A 15,000-nucleotide genomic window follows, 5' to 3' on the forward strand; every position below is an offset into this window, starting at 1 on the left:
CTGTTAAGCACCACTGAGCAAAATGTCACTTCCTGTCTCTGGCAGCGTTCATCATCAGACGCCAGACGAGCATCTGGTCAAAGTTGTGTGCGTGGGCAAAGTGAGGACCTGTGCTGGATTTTTGCTGAGCTTCGCTACTTTTCAAGGGGTGTTTTAGAGTTACAATAAGGTCCTTGCACACAGAGTTTGATGCAATGTTCTCAATGGTCAATCAGTTGCTAACGCATCCGAACAAAACACAGGAATTCTATCTAAAAAACGAAACAAATGAACAAACAACATCGCAGCCACTTGTCGGACGGACATTTCAGAGTAAGTTATGCAAGAGGTCAGGAAGGACCCTTCATTTGTTCACACAAATGGATGAATTAACGCTGAGGATTTGACTGTGTAGTGGTGCTAATTCTTCAGCATTGTAACAGTAGGACACTTTGGATCTACAGAAGAGGGTCCGGCCCGTCTGTATGTGTGTGCGTGTGTATGTGCGTGCGTGCGTGTGTGCGTGTCTGTCCGGTGATAATCTCATAAGCCGCAGGACCAATCAGCACCAAATTTCTTGTGCACGCTAACTTAAAATGTCATTGTGGAAGTTAATGAGGCTTGGATTGGGCTGAAACTTTACCCAAATTTGGAGTCATGTCATAGATACATCATAGATGACAGTCGCCACAGGCTGGCCACATGAACTCTCAGATCCACAAGGGAGCCACACCATTCCCATTTGGATCCCTGGATCCACATGATTAAATTTATATGCCGTTGCTCTGCAGGAGCCTATAAGAGGGTCGGTCTGTGTGTCCGCCAGTCTGTCTGTGTGTCCGGAGCTAATCTCGTAAACCGCTGGAGCGATCAGCGCCAACTTTCTTGTGCACACAGCCAGTAGACTTACTTAGTACTTTAGTAATTGTTTTCTCATATGTTTTATACTTACTGACTTCAACTTCAAGTCAATGGGGCTTAGTTCGGACGGAAACCTTCCCCAAAATTTGGAGTCACACATCATAGATATGTCATAGATGACTGAGGTCACAGGCTGGCCATATGAACTCTGAGATCCAGATTGGAGCCACGACGTTCCCATTTGGATCCTCAGATCCACATGATTCAATATTTATTATGCATTCCTGTATCATAAGAATTGCAGAAAGAGAACTTGGGGAGTAAACAGACTTTATTAAAAGTTTATTCAAACACAGAATATATGATGTTGTATTCATCAATTCAATAGTGGCTGTGATCGACTAAGATGCACTGTAGGAATTCTCTGGAAAATGTGTTTTTTATAGACCTGGGTTTCTCAAGTGCTTTCACTTTAATTGTTGAAGCTAGGCCACACTGAGACTCAACACGGCATGGGGTAGCACAGTTTGGGTTGGACAGGAAGCTGATGCACGCCATGAGATAAACCAACTTTGCATAATATTCACACTGAGCTTAGCTGGACCAACTCAGCAAAAACAAAAAATGTCAGTACTGTATATGAAAAGTTTTCTTTTGACTATGTTCTGACTATGGATATGCTGACACACATATATGGGAGCTCTACACAGTCAAATCTGTGACTCTAGGAAAATAAAAAGTCTTGGGATTTGTGGTTTTTGGATTAACTGGCGGTGGGGATTATGTTTTCACTCAATGAGTCAGTCTGTCTGTCTGTCTGTATGTGAGAAGCTGATCTTGAACACAGCTGGACCGATCGGCATGAAACTTTGCACGCAATTAGATTTTTTTTTCTTCTTCATATCAACCTTATAGTTGCTCTATAATAGGCCACTTCAAATTTGTCCCATAACTGTTGAACATAGGTAATACAATCAACATTTGTTATTCCTCTATTCCTTATGCTACTTCCCATATAGGCCGGCCCAATTGCACCTGACACCCAAAACTCACACAAGTTGGTACACATTGGGCCTCATTCACTAAGCTCGGGTCCGCACATATTTTGTACGTATGCGCATATACGCTCCTTTCCATGTTAAAAGTCTGATTCATCAATCTTTTTTTGTCCGTGAATTGTGGCGGACGTACACTCAACCACACGTCTGCTCGGGAACAGACTTATATGCCTCAAACCTTGCGTGTTTATTAGAATGCCTTATCTTTCAAGCAAAATCAACCTCAAATAAAATATTTATGTGCCCAACAATTGTCAACACATAAAAGACAAGAAAGAATACGTCTTTTAAATTATCTATTGCTTGGATGTATATTATAGACATGATACAAATTCAAACAGATTTAAATGTATTCATCAGTTGCATTTAGAGCTGAATTGTTAGGTCCCTCAGCGTCTCACGTAATGATGAAACTAGACTATCATGCCTTAATGTCGCAAGAGGCAACAGACGCACCTCCAATGTCACAGTATATTGCCTAATAAGTCTTACCATCTGATGAGAATATAGTATGGATACAATCTACTGTAGCTGTGTCCAGACTAGATCCATTCCCCATTCCGACGTAGGAGTGATTATGTTAATCCAAAAGACAAATTTCCCCTGAGTAATCATAAAGCTCTGCTCCATAATCTATTGGATATAGCATTCCAGTGCGCCCTGGATTCTAGCATCATCTTTTACCTCAGTAAAGGTGAGCAATATGTTCAATAAAAAAGGCTTATAATATCCTTTTCACGTTTTCTTTTTGCCTATTTTTTGGTCGTGGGGTTAAAATTCTCATTACACATGAAAGCATTACTTTATTAACGTTCCATCATGCAATCGAGGGACTCGCTTCCAGACAGAAGTTGAACTTCTTCAGCACAGTGAAGTTGGTTTCACGTCGGGTGAAGCCAGTTTGAATTTTGTTGCCTTTCATGGTATTAAATGTGGAACAATGCAAATGATCTACTTGTGAACACGCTTCTCAAATACTAATAGCTGAGATTCATCATACCATACACCTACGATACACACAAATCGCAGGTCAGATTGTGCTTAGCGAATATACACACCACTTTACACCAGTGTTGTAAAGTAACTAAGTACATTTACTCAAGTACTGTACTTAGGTACAATTTAGGTACTTCTACTTTACTGGAGTATTTCCAATTGTCTATACTTTTACTTCTACTCCACTACATCTCAGAGGCAAATATTGTACTTTTACTCCACTAAAATTATTTGAAAACTTTATCATATTATATTTGATACTTTTACTTAAGTAAGAAATGTCAGTACTTTTTCCACCACTGCTTTACACACAATTTACGAACAGCTTAGTGAATGAGGCCCACATCTCTAGAGTAATGCAATCGAGACGTACCAGTCAGATTTTACATCATTCCATTCCAATTTGGCGTTTTCAGCACCTTCTAGTGGACACATTTGAAGCTAGAGTGATACTGTATCCCTAATAGACGGACAGACAGCCTCATTACAATGGTTTCACATTCATGCTTCACTTCGCTCAAATCATAAATGGGGCAAAACAGTGGAGAAAAGAAGAAAAAAAAGAAAGAAAGATAAAAGAGCAAAGTAAATATAGAGAGAATTGGGGAAATATCAAAAGAGTCAACGTTTGATCATTTCCTTCTCATTGGTCCCTTCCTTTAATGTATTTCTGGGTTAAAGAGAACAGAGGCAAAGTTACAGATGATGAAAGTCAAATTGCCCCAGATACACATGAAGATTGTGAAATGTCGAATGTTGGACAAGGGAGCGAGCAGTACAAGCAGGGTGAAGGAGAGAAGGAGAGAGAGAGGGGTAGAGAGAGGGCTTTAACTACCTCTCCCAGGCTTGATCTATAATTCATATCCCATCATCATGACAGCCGTGTGAAGATCTTTTCAAGTTCCATCTCCTTTCTTCACTCACCACCACCTCCTTCTCTCTCTCTCTCCCTCTCCCTCTCCCTCTCCCTCTCCCTCTCCCTCCCTCCCTCTCTGTTCTGCCTGACCTTCTCAGTCTGGTTGCACTCATGTCTGCCTCTGTGTCTTCAGATCATTGACATTCATAGCTATCTGCGCAAAACATCGTACCCATTTCCTGGATGGCCCACAGGAAGAGGAAGTGATGCAATGTGCGCAAGCGAGTAGGGCCCCTGGAGGTCCAAGGCAAAATGAAGCGCAGATCACCTAAGCCTCTTTCAAGTTTTTAGTTAGTTTGCAAGTGTCCACTACCCCCATCACTATGGGCATGAGGCCAGTCAGATGGGCCGTTGTGTTTTTGAGTCCATCGGATAGCGGGGTAGCATTACTTGCTCCTTAAAGTCCAAGAAATGGTCTTCATTGGCCATCTGAAAATGCTAAATCCGTACAGATTCCAAAGAGGGGCATGCCCCGCTCCAGACCAAACCTGTCACCTCTGTGTCGTTCTACTGCTATGCCACCAGGATGTGGAATGCCCTACCAACAGTCATAAAAAAGTGTGACTCCTTACCCACTACATCACCACCTTATCACCGGTAATAATGACAGCCCCCCCCCCCCCTTAATTAACGTAATTCTTTCTTTATAGATACACTTTATTTTGCTGTGCTACTCCTCCCACAGTTTTTGTGCCACGCACTCGAGCCATTATGTATGTTGGAGGGGAGGTTCATAGTCCTGTGGCCTACATCCGAAAAAATAATTACACCAGTCAGCCTCATAGTGGCGCTATAACAGCCCACTTTACGTATCTTAATTGATCCCTTTGAACTTTAAAGGGGTTGAGCACTGAGTTGATTGATTGGGCCATAAAAGTGTAAACTCGTTATGTGCTCGTTAGTGCTCTCTATAATCAATTAATGCATCATAGACAGCCATCACTTTGATGTCTGTCAGAGGGGGGGGGGGGGGGGGGGAGGGGGGGTCCGTACACACACAGACCAGAAATCTTACATAGTCTTAAGAAAATACTTATTTTGTTAGGGCCTGATCCTCTGACCAAAATAACATATCCAACAACCCAGAGCTCTGCCTGTTTCTGATGTAGTAGTACTTTACATTTACTGTAGATCTACGCTTCCTCTGTCATGGATGGTGGTTAAAATGCTCGCCCTCCTGAATCTCGTGTACCCTTGCTGGCTTTGGGATTCATTCTGCCAGATTGTTCCTCTGCAATCTTCCTGTACACTTTACATTTTTACCCTCTATCTCAATAAAGAAAAGAAAGAGCCAAGAGGGTGGTCTTCTCCATTACAGATATCTGAAATGGTACAGTACTTCTGCCATGCAGTTTCTCAGGCTAATTATGATCTTCACACTGGCCCTAGGCCCATCTGTCTCTGACTTAAATTCCTCAGCGAGTGAAACAAGTGGAAGTGAAACAAAGTTAATCCACTCATACAGCGTGTATTTAATTCCGCCATATTCTCCGTCAGAAACATACAGGTTCTATGCTCCACAAGCTACTGCACCATGTAGTCTGAGATGTGATGGTTAAAAACACCTTTGTTGTGTGAGTGGATTATGGATAGGATATAAGGGCAACCTTGAACAGAGGATGCATTTAGTTTAGCTAATCTATTGATTTCTCTGCTGCCACTGGCGCTTACTCAATTCTATTATATTTCAAGAACTCTGACGCACATACTGTAGGAGCACCAATATACACACACATTTACGCGCATGCTCACACACACACACACACACACGCACACGCGCACGCACACGCACACGCTCACACGCACACGCGCACACGCACACGCACACACACACACACACACACACACACACACACACACACACACACACACACACACACAATCAATAGTCACACAATCAATACTCACAATCTACCTTATACTCGCACACATACTCACTCACATAAACGTGTGCACATGCAGCCACACTGCGTGGGCGGCTATTGGATTAACATTTACAGCGTTTGATGCGCGAGTTAGCTCCCCAATCAAAGCACCACACATTTTTACTATCAACATCTTTTATCTTCCGGACCGGTCTACCCACTTGCACCCACGCTGTCATAGCAACCCATGTATAGGTGTCGTAGAGCTGCGAAAGAGCACAATCACTCTTCAAAATGCAAAGAAGAATGGAAATGATGAATGCATAAAACATGTGGGGGGTGGTGGCAAAGAGAGATACTGTAGCTAAAGGAATGGAGAGAGGAGTAGAGAGAGAGATGGAGGGGGGGGGGTGGGGACGCACGAGAGGGAGTCAGCTGGGAATGAGAATGAACGGGTGGTGAGGGGCAAGAGTATGTGCATGTGTAGTGTATGCAGTGTATAGGTATGCAGGCAGACAGGCAGAGAGAGAGGAAAAAAACATGAAAGATGAGAGAAAGAATATGATGGAGCATGACCGATGAGGGTGCCAGTGGTGGTGAATGTGGGGCAACACACACGCACACACACACACACACACGCACACGCACACGCACACACACACACACACACGCACACGCACACGCACACGCACACGCACACGCACACACACACACACACCCACACACGCACACACGCACGCACACGCATGCGCACACACGCACACAACGCTAGAGAGGAGAGCCCTGCTAGCTAGCAAAATCGCAGGCCCTGCAGTCATATTTGTCAGGCTGTTACGCAGCGACTATCAAAACTGGCAATGGAGGCAATAATGAACACCCCTGGATGGGCGACATGATGTGGGGAGAATGGTGCGGCGCTACCTTTGAGATACGCGATTACAGTGATGCTGTCCCCCGAGCGTAATCTACTCAGTAGCTTTAGACATTAGATCTGTCTTCCTGCAACCCTCCCAACAGACCCCACCACAGTATCCCCCCCCCCCCCTCCCTCCCTCCCTCCCTCCATCCCCGGTGCATCACAGAGCTGCATTGCAATTTACACCAATCATTACAGGGATGTGTTTATGGGAGTGGGGCTAAAGGAAGGGAAAGCAGGTCATTCCATTTCCCCACTGTACAAGAGACAGAGAGAGAGAGAGAGAGAGAGAGAGAGAGAGAGAGAGAGAGAGAGAGAGAGAGAGAGAGAGAGAGAGTCTGTCTGTCTGTCTGTCTGTCTGTCTGTCTGTCTGTCTGTCTGTCTGTCTGTCTGTCTGTCTGTCTGTGTAATGCTAAGCGTAATGCTACATCGGAGGGATGTGCGATCACACAACTAGGGAGGTAGTGTATGTGCTTGCCATCATACAACATAATGTGTGTTTGTGCATGTGTGCAAGCGTGAACGCACGCTCACACACATAGTACAGTACATGTAAGGGAATTGGTGAGTCTCTGTTTGAGCTTTTGCATGTGCATATTTCCATGAAGGCAGTCAGGCAGCTGCTCTTACTGATGTTATGCCAAGGAACTCCATTGGTGAGCCTAGAGGGAAATTAACCTGCTAAAAGACAGGGCAAGGAGAGAAAGCCAGAGAGCCAAAGGAAAAAATGTCTGTCAATGTGCAGGCCTCCAGGTAAAAGTTTGTCTTTCCTCTTTCTAATGCTCTAACCTACCCCTCTCTGCAAGTGGTCCAAATCATTGGACATGTCATGTTTGTTGCCGTTTTGTCATTCATTAATTTGGTTCATTCATGCACTGCTTTTGCCTGTACAGCGACCATATGGAGTCATTGATGTCGAGTCACATGAGTTATATTAGATTTCTAATATAATATATATTAGATTTCTAATATAACACTATGGCTGTGATTAAAGATGAATACGTTTGAGAGGAGAGTTATTGAACTAGTGCAAGATTGCATGGATATCCTCGCATGATCAATCACACAATGCATATGCTTAAATTCCTGACAGGGAATTAACTTTCATTGTGCAGACATAATTATCTTGGTTAAAAAACATCTCATCCTTAGAAGAAAATTGCAATTGTGTTTAGTTTTTGTCCCCGGGAGGTACTGTAGCTCTCTTCCTCCTTTGGAATTGCTCACCATGCTGTCGAATGTGGAGTTACACAAAAATATGTACAGATCTTATTGAGTATACTGACAAAGTGCCTCCCTAAACTCCCCAAACGGATGGAATTCTGTACTACCGTATACTGCACTCTCTCTATCTAGGTCATGCTCGGATGAGCCCTCAAGCAGCCTCCATGCATCTGCTGCCCCTGCATCTTCCTTAGTACTGTACGTCCATGCATTGCTGTGGGATGCCCTCATGATTGATGCCCGTGTGTTGGCTCCCACAGCACAAGTTTGCTGGCTGGGAGCTCCGGTCTGTGGCAGTGACCGACCGGCCAGCCTCATTCTCCTGGATGCGATCTTCTCATTCTTTGAAACCCAAATACATGTTGTTGATTATGTGCCCGTTCTGCTTGATGTTTAGTGCTGCATGGCGCTTTCTGGTGCAGCACCCATCCGGTGACTTCTGCAGGGCAGATTCCGGGTCCACCATTCACAGCCATATAGAAGAATGGACTCTACAGATTCAGAGAAGAAGCTGAGCTTAATTGATATTGAGGTCATAGCAGCCCTACAAATTGACAATGCTTCCTGGAATGGACGCGTTGTGAGCTTGTAGATCTGCTGTTTTCGCTACGTCACACCCACCCTCCTATGACGGAGCGTCTGCCTTTGGTTGAAGTGAAACATAGTGAACTCATTCATTCAGTTTATTTAACATGGAATAACTCAGAGAATGATTGTTCAAGCCTATCTACGTTCAACAACAACAACCACATTATGCCCATCCTTCGGTCGTTACAAGGCTAAGATGCGTTATGATTACATGCTCTAGCAGCAAGCTATGAAATACAAGACTTCACTGCATCGCGACCCATTTATTATTAATAATGTCGCACGCTTGCACCTTTGTTGGATAAGCATAAGATACAGTTGAATAAGAAACATGACATCACCGCAAGAGCTACTGTAAAGAGTGTCCTACCAAACTGTGGATATACTCGACAAGAGGAATTAGTGACTGCTACTGTACCCTGGACGTCACGACTCACTTGTTAACCCTGCAAGACCCGGATATATTTCTACTTACAAAAAAAAATTGTCAACCTTTCAGATGGTGTTTTAGGAGTACTTTGGAGAGGAAAATATAATGTTTTTTAAAAAAAATAGTTTTCGTAAGGTTTTATTGAAATGTTGTAATATTACAACAGTGGGTCTAACGGGTAGCAGAATTTCCTATAGGCCATTTTACTCACTGTCAGAATAGCATGGCAAATGTCTATATACTTCACTAAAACAACTTAAGGGTTCATTTATATGGTTATGGTTTATCATTTGGCCTCAGAACAGTATACATTATGAATAATATTGGGCCTCAGAACAGTACATTATGAATAATAACATCAATAAGCCATATTTTTAAGAATTTTGATTTTATTAAAAGAACAAAATGAAAAACAGTACAATGAATGTACTAAAGAAACCTAATTACAATATACACTGGTCACAATGTGATGCAAACAGCCCTCCACCGAAGACCAATTCACACCTGCTCAAAATGAAACGGGCACCCCCTCTCATCCATCTATTTGAACACCATTTACAATCACTTGCTTTTTAGCAGTGATAGTCCCAGAAACAGTTTCGGTCTCCTGAAATGCACAGACGAACACCACACTTGTGGCAGAGTAAGCTGGTGTAACTTGAACAGCCACTATTCCTGCAGCGCCCCCTCTCTGTCTTCCGTGGGAGGTGTCCAACTTGGTCCTGGCGCACATCTGATGGCCGATGTTGACATGGTGCCTTGCGTGGATTGCAGTCTGGACTATCTTCCAGTTGTCTCTTCTGAGCTGAAGATGGCCGTCCCCTCTTTGGCGTTTTGACTGCAGTGTTCACCTGATTAGAACAGAATAAATGAATATACATGTCAAAGATTCATCAGGATACAAGTCTGAGATATTGCAAACATTGAAATACTAAAATGACAAATGGTAAACATAACTTGATTCTTACCAGAATGAGAGAGGATGCAAGATCTGCTTGGAAGAGTCTGAGTATCAGGATGTCTTTCTGTGGGACCTTGAGAGCTTCACAGTCGCGTTTGTAGAGGAGCCAGGCGTTGATCACAGCAAGGGTGATGGTGTGCCAGAAGATGTACATGTACCAGCGACGGGCTTTCAGGGGGAACTTGTACTTGGCTGTGAAGGAGTCCAGCAAATCCACACCACCCATGTACTTGTTGTAGGTGCCCACAATGTACGGCCTTTGAACTTCAATGTAGGTCTTGTTGGCCTTGTCCCAGCGTTGAGTCGCCTCCACAGGTTCTGTTCCAGCAAAGGATGAGACAAGTGTGACAGCCCTGTTGTCGTACCACTTGACCACAGCGATGTTGTGGTTTTTCTCCACTCTGTAGTCAAAGGCACCCCTCCCCTTCTTCTTCAAGCTCTTGTCATCTTCGAGGTTGCAGTTCGGTAGGCGGTTCTGAGGGATTGAATGAATGAATGTTTTTATTAGCAAGTTTGGCATATGGTACAGGAGCACATACAGAAGCAATACTAAAAGGATAACACAAAAAGCATAGGGCTTGTTTTCATTGTGGTCATTACCTGTCTTGCTGTTCCCACGTAGTGGATGCCGTGAGAAAGGAGCCTCTCTACCAGTAGAGTAGATGTGAAGAAGTTGTCCGCGTAGATCTTGTAGTTCTGACCACTTGGCAGTGTTGAAGCAAGCTTCATGACGACATCCCCTGACAAGCCAAGTTCAGATTTGGCTCGTACGCCATTGCTGCTCCCTTGGTAAACGTCAAAGTCACACATGATGCCGCTGATCCCTGTTCTGACCCATACTTTGAACCCCCAGGGATGTGGCTTGCCTCTCATGTACTGCTTGATGCTGCTGAACCTCCCCTTGAATGGAATCATCATCTCATCCACAGAGTTGTGCTCTTCTGGCACCACCTGTAGGCACTTCTCTCTGAACGAATTCAGCCATGGTCGGATTTTCCAGAGTTTGTCCTTCTTTTCACTCTCTGGCACTGTCAAGTTGTCAACTAGATGTAACGAGGTCATCAAAGACTGATATCTGTTGCGTGGCATCACATCAGCTACAGGGGCATATCGTGTGTTGGCTTCCCAGTACATTCGGCATCCATTCATTTGTACAAGGCCCATGTTCAGATGCATGCCCATCATTTGCTCTATTTCTTTTCCACTTGTGTTAACTGATGTTCCTGTTGTTTGAAGGCTGTACACATTTGTGTTTGTTGTCAGGGAGTCAATCATGTCTTCGGACACAAACCGGCGGAAGTACTGCAGTGGTGTGTGGAGTGAACTCACATCTTCAGTCAAAGGTGGACCAGAAAAGTCTGTATTAGGGCTGATGAAGGTCTTCTTCTGCCACTGATATCTTTCACTGGGTTTGGCGTGTTTGGCCGGTTGGGGGGGGGGCAGTGGGTCAGTGGGTTCACTGGGTTCACTGGGTGGATGGTTTTCTTTGGACTCCTCTCCACAGGCCTCTTCATCCGACTCTTCATCAGTTTCAGTAAAGTCGATGTCCACATCACTCTCTCCATTCATTACAATATCCAACACATCCCTTGCAGTGAAGCGAGGCTCTCTCCTTGCTTGTGGCATTCTGAAATGAAAATAAAGAAATACCATTAGTACATTAGTACTAGCACATCTCACTGCAGGTACATATTTCACAAGTCACACAATACTGTCTGGCCAACCTATTGTACTTTGCTTATCCTCACAAGTGGCATCAGTGATGATGGTACTTAGCACCATCAGTGATGAATGATGATGCTTAGCCTAACAAAGGGATTGGGGATGACTGTAAGTGGGCAATCCCAACACCCATCACATGAACAATGATGAGAGATTCTTAACTGGGCGACTCCCATATGAACAATTACCATACACTGATTGCTAACCACAAACATTACCAAAATGTTTTGCTAAAACATTATAGGCAATGACATGTTATAAGCTAATGATGCAGTATATTTGTCTTCGAGTACAATTGGTTACAATATACAAATTGGTATATATATATATATATATATATATATATATATATATATATATATATATATATATATATATATATATATATATATATATACACACACACACACACACACACACACACACACACACACACACACACACACACACACACATACCAATTTGTATGTTTTAACCAATTGTACTCGAAGACAAATATACTGCTTTAGCTTATAAGTTATAACATTTCATTGCCTATAATGTTTTAGCAAAACATTTTGGTAATGTTTGTGGTTATTTGTGGTATATATATATATATAGTAATGCAATGTGGGGAAAATACACATAATTGTATAAATGTATTGTGAAAACTATAAGACTCCACTTAGCCAGGTGAACAGGTGGCATTGCTATTTGCTACCACTATGACCCAGAGTTGTAAAAAAACAACAAGTATAAAGCATGCTCTAATTTACATTTGGGGGATATCTTTCCCAATAATATCATATGTACATGTTCTAGACATTCTAATGATCACCAAAAAAATTATTGCAGACATTTTACTTACTTTTTTGTGAGAAATCCTGTCCAGTGAAAAAGAGATTGTTCTTCCTTCAAGGATTTTCAAGTTGTGACTTTTCCTGCCTCTGTGGGGGGTATTTATATGCAAATATCCCGGCCAATGACATTGCAAGACTAAACAATAGGATCCAATGATGATGTTTAGGTGAAAGAATAACAGGAAAACAAATGATTTATACCATGTTTTTGATAAAATACAAATGTTGTAATATTACAACTGCGGGTCTTGGAGGGTTAAACAAACTACAGTAATACAAATAATAAGTAAAGTAAAGTATGCTGACAACACACTGTTGTCAGCATTGAGGGTAGAGTCATCTTTTTTTCTTGCTTTTTAAAAATCGTTCTGACATGAGTGCTGCAGTTTTAGCGCCCACCTGAGGCACCGGGCACAACGTCACGTACAGTATGAAATGATTTGACAACAATCAGCCATGAATGGATTAGGAGAACTACCAACGCCAGAGCTCAGAGCTGTAATGTCTGCTGTAGAAATATTGCCACTGCTTAATAAAAAGAAAATCCCCCAAAAAATCCAAACATGTAATATTAAAAATAATATCAGCGAATACTCGACTTTGATGTACATCGTCGAATAGTGGTTTTGATATTCGAATATTTGAATATTCAACAATTCTGTGAAACCCCTAACATATGCATAGGCACTCTATGTATGGATTCATGTCTCGCCTGGATGAGTCCCGGAACGGTATTATTGAGGATATAGTCAATCCTGGGAAGAGCTGTCTCCGGTACTCGTCCAGGCTGCGTAAACACTGGATGTATGATTTTAGATTTTAGTTTTTTTTATAATGTCTTGTTATTTATTTGTTGTGTGATATGTGTATGTACTCTATGGACCCCCTGTGTGTCTGGAATGAAGTTTGAATTGAATTGAATACATACATATTACATACATACATACATACATACATACATACATACATACATACATACATACATACATACATACATACATACATACATACATACATACATACATACATACATACATACATACATACATACATACATACATACATACATACATACATACATACATACATACATACATACATACATACATACACACACACACACACAGTACATAGAGACAAACAAAACTAAAAGGTGGACAATGATAGGAGAGAAAAGAACATTGCAGAACAAACGAAAACAGAACAGAAGATATCACGATCATATACATAGATGGTGGGTAATGGTATCCTGAGTTAGGGGTACAGTTCCCACTGGGAACACTCAAGATTGAAAAAGAAAAACAAGAAAAAAAACTGAACAAGAAACATCATTGAAGTGGGCAGGATGTCTTTTAGTTGTGCTGGGCACTTAAACCAAACCATTGGAATTCCACCATAGATGATGCCATGTTCATGCAATGCACCGCATCCATAAGCTGGACCATGTTTTATCTTCAGCTTAAATGTACCATTAAGAGTTGAAGAGGTGTTGGGCGAACAAAGTAGGCTAAGCTGAGCAGAATTAGGGCTTTCCTGCATTGACTGCACTGATTGTAGTGTTTTCAGAGGCCCAACCAACCACACGCCTGGATGAATACACTGACACCATGGCATCATGCCTTCAACGTTCTGAAGACAGAGCATTCCCACAAGGACATGGGTTAAGCTCAACAACGGCGATGTCGGGAGCTGGAAAATAATTTCACCCGCTCTTTTGCATCTGCAATCGTGTGATGTGGCAATAAAGTTGAATATGAATCTGACAAGCCTTGGTTCACAGCACAACTCAGACTGCTCTGTTGGCCAATGAGGCACTCAGGAGTGGGGACAAAGATCTGTACTAAGCTGCAGGCCAAGCCAAGTACACAGTGGAAAGAAATAATAGCTGCCAAGAAAAGGTACTCTGAGAGACTTAGGCCTGATTATTCTTCTGTGTGTTCTCTCTGACCAATCAGTAGTCTCATGTGTCTCATGCTTTCATGTTGGATTCAAACTCACTCACTCAATTCAACCGAGCTGAGTCAGTCCCACGCAGTGGAAAAGAGCCAATAATGACTTCAGGTCTTATGAAGACCTTTGAAAGACTACTAGCTCACTTAAGGCAATCGCAGATCCCCTGCTGAACTGCACATATACTGTGCAAGTAAATGAGTGCATTGGTTCTCAAAGTGGGGTCCTTGGGGGGGGTACCAGGGGGTCCCCAGCTAAATGAGTTCACATTGCGTCACAATCATTGTATACTTATCGTATCATACCAAAATGAAGTACTCCTAACTGAAAAAGTGGTGTCCCCGTATCGTTAGGGGTTCCAGGAGCCCAGATGTCTGGGAACACAGGATTTGTCATGCCCCTTATTTGCCCGAATCCCTCTGTCAGTGGATCACCAACTTCCTGACAGACAGGAAGCAGCATGTGGGGCTGGGAAAGCACATCTCAAGCCCACTGAGCCTCAGCACAGGCTGCGTGTTATCCCCTCTCCTTAGAATCAGAATCAGAAGTAAACAGAAGTATAGAACAGAAGTAAAAAAGTGGGTGAAATGTGTTTTCGTGCATAGTCCATCGTAACGTTATTTCCATAGAAAAAAGAGAAGGGGAAGGAGAAGAGGGGGGGGGGGGATGGACAGGAGATCAAACAAGAGAACAAA

At 42.7% G+C, this 15,000-nt stretch overlaps 1 protein-coding gene across 1 annotated transcript in view; it reads right to left on the reverse strand.

Annotated features, from left to right (window-relative positions):
- The window catches only part of elfn2b (extracellular leucine-rich repeat and fibronectin type III domain containing 2b), a gene marked incomplete at both ends in the record, with an annotated part of 59,077 nt that overhangs the window by 16,592 nt on the left and 27,485 nt on the right, over window positions 1-15,000 (reverse strand). Inside the window, 2 exons of the mRNA XM_080448270.1 lie at window positions 9,802-10,269; window positions 10,395-10,869. Of these exons, the coding sequence (XP_080304396.1) occupies window positions 9,802-10,269; window positions 10,395-10,869 (943 nt within the window). The remainder of the gene's footprint in view (window positions 1-9,801; window positions 10,270-10,394; window positions 10,870-15,000) is intronic.

The sequence above is a fragment of the Gymnoscopelus braueri genome (genome assembly GCF_963280865.1).
Source record: "Gymnoscopelus braueri genome assembly, chromosome: 13".
In the NCBI taxonomy this organism is placed as follows: domain Eukaryota; kingdom Metazoa; phylum Chordata; class Actinopteri; order Myctophiformes; family Myctophidae; genus Gymnoscopelus; species Gymnoscopelus braueri.